This window comes from Bison bison, unplaced genomic scaffold (assembly GCF_000754665.1).
Source record: "Bison bison bison isolate TAMUID 2011002044 unplaced genomic scaffold, Bison_UMD1.0 scf7180017864297, whole genome shotgun sequence".
In the NCBI taxonomy this organism is placed as follows: Eukaryota; Metazoa; Chordata; class Mammalia; order Artiodactyla; family Bovidae; genus Bison; species Bison bison.
In genome coordinates this window covers 7,759,647-7,766,267 of record NW_011494869.1, presented here as the reverse complement: position 1 = coordinate 7,766,267, position 6,621 = coordinate 7,759,647, and the positions used below count along the sequence as shown (strand labels likewise).

At 43.1% G+C, this 6,621-nt stretch overlaps 2 protein-coding genes across 4 annotated transcripts in view; one reads left to right on the top strand and one right to left on the bottom strand.

The window, feature by feature from the left end:
• The window catches only part of TK2 (thymidine kinase 2, mitochondrial), a 26,824-nt gene extending 26,001 nt beyond the window's left edge, over positions 1–823 (bottom strand). The window contains exon 1 of one of the 3 annotated variants that reach the window (XM_010851098.1): positions 806–823. Coding sequence is in view for 1 of the 3 variants with exons in the window: in XM_010851095.1 (XP_010849397.1) it covers positions 479–485 (7 nt within the window). In the remaining 2 variants the exon portion in view is untranslated. The other 2 variants (XM_010851097.1, XM_010851095.1) reach the window with 2 other exon arrangements.
• A 621-nt stretch (positions 824–1,444) lies between these two features.
• LOC104996770 (CKLF-like MARVEL transmembrane domain-containing protein 1) overlaps positions 1,445–6,621 on the top strand; it is a 32,841-nt gene continuing 27,664 nt past the window's right edge. Inside the window, exon 1 of the mRNA XM_010851129.1 lies at positions 1,445–1,745. Coding sequence (XP_010849431.1) covers positions 1,668–1,745 — 78 coding nt within the window. The 5' untranslated portion in view covers positions 1,445–1,667. The remainder of the gene's footprint in view (positions 1,746–6,621) is intronic.

Sequence of the window (6,621 nt, the reverse complement as noted above, 5' to 3'; positions counted from 1 at the left end):
TGCCACAGGCCCAGCCATTCTTCCTGCGCGGGCCTGCGCGAGCGCAGCCGGGAGACAGGGCCCGCTCCGCGCGCAGCCCGAAGCCCTAGCCTGCCCCGCCGCGCCCCGCCCCGTCGACTCTTAAAGAGACCTCATCTCATTTCACCCTCCTGGCAGCCTGGAAATCTCCCCGCCAAACAGAGGCTGGCAGAATGAACCCATGATTTGGCAAGATTCGGGGCTTGGGTGGCCAATAACACCAGCGACTGGTTTGTTAATTAACTATTGAAAGTAGAAGTCGCTCAGTCGTGTCCGACTCTTTGCCACCCCATGGACTACACATGAAATTCTCCAGGCCAGAATACTGAGTGGGTAGCTTTTCCCTTCTTAGGGGATCTTACCAACCCAGGAATCGAACCCAGGTCTCCCGTATTGCAGGCGGATTCTTAACAGCTGAGCCACAAGGAAATCCCTAATTAACTGTTGGAGGTTGCTTAACTGAGCATCTGTTGTATCCAGGAACCAGTGACAACTCACACGCTGTTATTTATTCTTCCCAACAAGCCTATAGGTGGGTGCTGTCACCCCCATTCTCCCAGCCGAGCTGATCCTTGGAAACAGGTAACTTTTAAAAAGTAAACCGAAGCATTCATTAAGGGGTGGAGCTGAAATTCAAGCCCATCTATCTTGCTTCACAGCCAGCGCTGTTTTCTCTGAACTTTGACATTTCCAGGATCCGGACTGTAATATGCTAGATCCTTCTGGAAGCTATTAAAAAACTAGACAACAGGACCCAAAGGACTCGCTTATGCTAAGCCCCACTCACCAACCAAGACTTAATTATAGTTTTGGCTCTCCAGTCAATCAGGCATCATCTGATCAGCACTAGTTAAATCTGCGGTCCCCGTCCTTTTTTGGCACCTAGGACCGGTTTTGTTGAAGACCTCCCCCCCACCCCGCCCCGGGGGAGGAAGGGAAGGAGACGGTTTCAGGATAATTGAAGTGCGTTACACTTATTTTTTACTTTATTTGTATTATTGTAATATTGTGCACTTTATTTGTATTATTATGACATCTGCCTCACCTCAGATTAAATCATCAGGCATTCGATCCCAGAGGCTGGGAACCTCTGAGTTAGGTAACCTAATAAACCACCTGCCATCCCCTAGGAAAGTAATCTTGCAATAACCAATTTCCTTGTTGCCGCTCCCTTCTGCCTTTAAGTCTTTGATTTTGTACACCTCTTCAGAGCGCCTTTCTGTTAGACTGGATCGCCGCCCTATTCGAATCATTTTTGTTGTTGTTCAAATAAAATCTTCAAAATTTTAATATGGCTGTTTATCTTTTATCAAATGTACAATCAATATGTGGTCGTCTGGACAGACAACTAGGGAGTGGAGAGAAGTTGGCCTTCGTAGCTCCCCTGTAGGTTAGCGGAAACGCAGAGTGCGAACTGAACCCGGCTTTCCGGCTTTCCGCAGAACGGGAGCCTGTGGCAGGGAGTGGGGGACCTGGCGTGCACCCAAGTGTCGCTGCAGTAACTTGTGCACGCACGCGCCAGGGCGGGAAGCCTAGAAGCGCTGCACGTGGCCGGGGTGGCCGTTGCAGACTTGGCGCAGGGCCTGGCAGAGAGGTACGCTGAATAGGGGGACCCGCGGGAAAGTGCTGCTGCTGGGTCTGCAGGGGCAATGCAGACCCTGAAACCGAAACCAAAGGCTCGCCCCTTCTGCTTAAGCGTGAAAGGCCACGTGAAGCTGCTGCGATTGGTGAGGGCTGGGCCGGAGGACTGGGGGGCGGAGTCCCAGCTCATTCCCCTGCTGGGAGATAAAGCTACCGAGTAAGAAGCTTCTGCTCCCTTCTCTCCTCTCTCGACTTTGTTTCTATCAAGGCCTTCTTAAAGGGAAGGCATTTCGCCTTACACCCTGGGGGCCAAAGTGAAAGTCGCTCAGTCGTGTCCTGCTCTTTGCGACTCCATGGGCGGCATAGTCCATGGAATTCTCCAGGTCAGAATACTGGAGTGGGTAGCCTTTCCCTTCTCCAGGGGATCTTTCCGACCCAGGGATCGAACCCAGGTCTCCCATGTTGCAGGCGGATTCTTTACCAGCTGAACCACAAGGGAAGGGTAGAAGGAGAGAAATAGGACAACTGTCGTCTTCATCAGGGACTTTCTGTACCCAGTAGTAGTAGCAAGGGTTAGTCGCTCAGTCCTGTCCCACTCTTTGAGACCCCATGGACTGTAGCCCGCCAGGCTCCTCGGCCCATGGGATTCTCTAGGCAAGCATACCGGAAGTGGGTTGCCATGCCCTTCTCCAGAGAATCTTTCCTGGTAGCTCAGACGGAAAAGGATCTGCCTGCAATGCAGAAGACCCGGGCTCGATCCCTGGGTCGGGAAGATCCCCTGGAGAAGGGCAAGACTACCCACTCCAGTATGCTTGCCTGGAGAATCCCATGGACAGAGGACTGTGGCAGGCTACAATCCATGGGGTCTCAAAGAGTTGAATACAACTAAGCGACTGACACTTCACAGACCCACTCATAAAGCAAGCTCTGCACACCTGCATGAATGGCCTACACTTGGACCCCCAAACCAGTTACCCAGGTTACCATGTGAGGCTGCTGCAGTTGTACCATTCAGACGCCAATGAGATTAAAACCAAAAACAAAAAAATGCACTGAGGTGTTTCGGAGAATGCTGTGTTTACTTACTATAACTCACAAGTTTTTTGTTTTTGTTTTTCCCAAGCTTTATTGAGACATTTCATATATGATAAAACTTACTGATTTAAAGGGTACAACTAAATGTTTTTAGTACACTCATAGGTGTGTAGTGATATCTCACTGTGTTTTTTTAATCAATTTATTTTTTAATTGAAGGATAATTGCTTTACAGAATTTTGTTGTTTTCTGTCAAACCTCAACATGAATTAGTCATCAGTCCAGTTCAGTTTAGTTCAATCGCTCAGTCGTGTCCGACTCTGCGACCCCATGAACTGCAGCACGCCAGGCCTCCCTCTCCATCACCAACTCCCAGAGTTCACTCAAACTCATGACTCATGTTCATCGAGTCGGTGATGCCATCCAGCCATCTCATCTTCTGTCATCCCCTTCTCCTCCTGCCGCCAATCCCTCCCAGCATCAGGGTCTTTTCCAATGAGTCAACTCTTCGCATGAGGTGGCCAAAGTATTGGAGTTTCAGCTTTAGCATCGGTCCTTCCAATGAACACCCAGGACTGATCTCCTTTACGATGGATTGGTTGGATCTCCTTGCAGTCCAAGGGACTCTCAAGAGTATTCTCCAACACCACAGTTCAAAAGCATCAATTCTTCCTCGCTCAGCTTTCTTCACAGTCCAACTCTCACATCCATACATGACCACTGGAAAAACCATAGCCTTGACTAGATGGACCTTTGTTGGCAAAGTAATATCTCTGCTTTTGAATATGCTATCTAGGTTGGTCATAACTTTCCTTCCAGGGAGTAAGCATCTTTTAATTTCATGGCTGCAGTCACCATCTGCAGTGATTTTGGAGCCCAAAAAAATAAAGTCTGACACTGTTTCTACTGTTTCCCCATCTATTTCCCATGAAGTGATGGGACTAGATGCCATGATCTTCGTTTTCTGAATGTTGAGCTTTAAGCCAACTTTTTCACTCTTTCACTTTCATCAAGAGGCTTTTTAGTTCCTCTTCACTTTCTGCCTGTATACATACATCCTTCCTCCCTTTTGAACCTCCCTCTCATCTCCATCCCCATCTCACCCCTCTAAAACGGATACAGAGCCCCTGTTTGAGTTTCCTGAGCCATACAGCAAATTCCCATTGGCTATGTACTTTACATATGATAATGTAAGTTTCCATGCTACTCTTTCCATACATCTCACCCTCTCCTCCCCTCTCCCCATGTCCATAAGTCTATTCTCTATGTCTGTTTCTCCACTGCTGCCCTGTAAATAAATTCTTCAGTACCATTTTTCTAGATTCCGTATATATGTGTCAGAATACGATATTTCCTTTCTCTTTCTGACTTACCTCTGTATAATAGGCTCTGGGTTCATCCACCTCATTAGAACTGACTCAAATGTGTTCCTTTTTATGGCTGGGTAATATTCCATTGTGTATATGTACCACAACTTCTTTATCCATTCATCTGTCGATAGACATCTAGGTTGCTTCCATGTTCTAGCTATTGTAAATAGTGCTGCAATGAACAATGGGATACATGTGTCTTTTTCAATTTCGGTTTCCTCAGGATATATGCCTAGGATTGGGATTGCTGGGTCATATGGTGGTTTTATTCCTAGTTTTTTAAGGAATCTCCATACCATCTTCCATAGTGGCTGTATCAATTTAAATTCCCACCAACAGTGCAAAAGTGTTCCCTTTTCTCCACACCCTCTCCAGAATTTATTGTTTGTAGATTTTTTTATGATGGCAGTTCTGACTGGTGTGAGGTGATATCTCATTGTAGTTTTGATTGGCATTTCTCTAATAATGCACAACATTGAGCATCTTTTCATGTGTTTGTTAGACAGCTGTATGTCTTCTTTGGAGAAATGTCTGTTTAGGTCTTTTCCCCACTTTTTGATTGGGTTGTTTTTCTGGTATTGAGTTGTATGAGCTGCTTGTATATTTTGGAAATTAATCCTTTGTCAGTTGTTTCATTTGCTATTATTTTCTCCCATTCTGAGGATTGTCTTTTCGCCTTTCTCATAGTTTTCTTTGCTGTATAAAAGGTTTTAAGTTTATTCAGGTCCCACTTGTTTGCTTTTGTTTTTATTTCCATTAACCTAGGAGATGGGTCATAGAGGATCTTGCTTTGATTTATGTCATCGAGTGTTCTGCCTATGTTTTCCTCTAAGAGTTTTATAGTTTCTGGTCTTACATTTAGGTCTTTAATCCATTTTGAGTTTATCTTTGTGTATGGTGTGAGAAAGTGTTCTAATTTCATTCTTTTACATGTAGTTGTCCAGTTTTCCCAGCAACATTTATTGAAGAGGCTGTCTTTGCCCCATTGTATATTCTTGCCTCTTTTGTCAAAAATAAGGTACTCATAGGTGCATGGGTTTATTTTTTGGCTTTCTATCTTGTTCCATTGGTCTATATTTCTGTTTTTGTGCCAGTACCATACTGTCTTGATGACTGTAGCTTTGTAGTATAATCTGAAGTTAGGAAGGTTGATTCCTCTAGCTCCATTCTTCTTTTTCAAGACTGCTTTGGCTATTTGGGGTCTTTTGTGTTTCCGTACGAATTGTGAAATTTTTTGTTCTAGATCTGTGAAAAATGCCATTGGTAATTTGATAGGGATCTCATTGAATCTGTAGATTGCATTTGGTAGTATAGTCATTTTCACAATATTGATTCCTCCTACCCAGGAACATGGAATATCTCTCCATCTGTTTGTGTCACCTTTGATTTCTTTCATCAGTGTCTTATAATTTTCTGTGCAGAGTTCTTTAATCTCCTTAGGTAAGTTTATTCCTAGATATTTTATTCTTTTTGTTGCAATGGTGAATGGGATTGATTCTTTAATTTCTTTTTCAGATTTTTCATTGTTAGTATATAGAAATGCAAGTGATTTCTATGTATTGATTTTGTATCCTGCAACTTTGCTAAATTCACTGATTAGCTCTAGTAATTTTCTGATACTATCTTTAGGGTTTTCTATGTACAGTATCGTTCATCTGCAAATAGTGAGAGCTTTACTTCTTCTTTTCTGATCTGGATTCCTTTTATTTCTTTTTCTTCTCTGGTTGCTGTAGCTAGGACTTCCAGAACTATGTTGAATAATAGTGGTGAAAGTGGACACCCTTGTCTTGTTCCTGATCTTAGGGGGAATGCTTTAAGTTTTTCACCATTGAGTATAATGTTTGCTGTAGGCTTATCATATATGGCCTTTACTATGTTGAGGCAGGTTCCTTCTATGCCCATTTTTTGAAGAATTTTAATCATAAATGGGTGCTGAATTTTGTCAAAGGCTTTTTCTGCATCTATTGAGATTATCATGTGGTTTTTCTCTTTCAATTTGTTAATATGGTGTATCACACTGATTGATTTACGTATATTGAAGAATCCTTACATTCCTGGAATAAACTCAACTTGATCATGGTGTATGAGCCTTCTGATGTGCTGCTGAATTCTGTTTGCTAAAATTTTGTTGAGGATTTTTGCATCTGTGTTCATCAGTGATATTGGCCTATAGTTTTCTTTTTTTGTGTTGTCTTTGTCTGGTTTTGGTATCAGAGTGATAGTGGCCTCATAGAATGAGTTTGGAAGTATTCCTTCCTCTGCAATTTTTTGAAAGAGTTTTAGAAGGATAGGCATTAGCTCTTCTCTAAATGTTTGATAGAATTCTCCTGTGAAGCCATCTGGACTGGGCTTTTGTTTTGGGGGAGATTTTTGATCACAGCTTCAATTTCATTGCTTGTAATTGGATTGTTCATAACTTCTATCTCTTCCTGGTTCAGTCTTGGAAGATTGAACTTTTCTAAGAATCTGTCCATTTCTTCCAGGTTATCCATTTTATTGCCATATAATTGTTCATAATAGTCTCTTATAATCCTTTGTATTTCTGCATTGCCTATTGTAACCTCTCCTTTTTCATTTCTAATTCTGTTGATTTGATTCTTCTCTCTTTTTTTCTTGA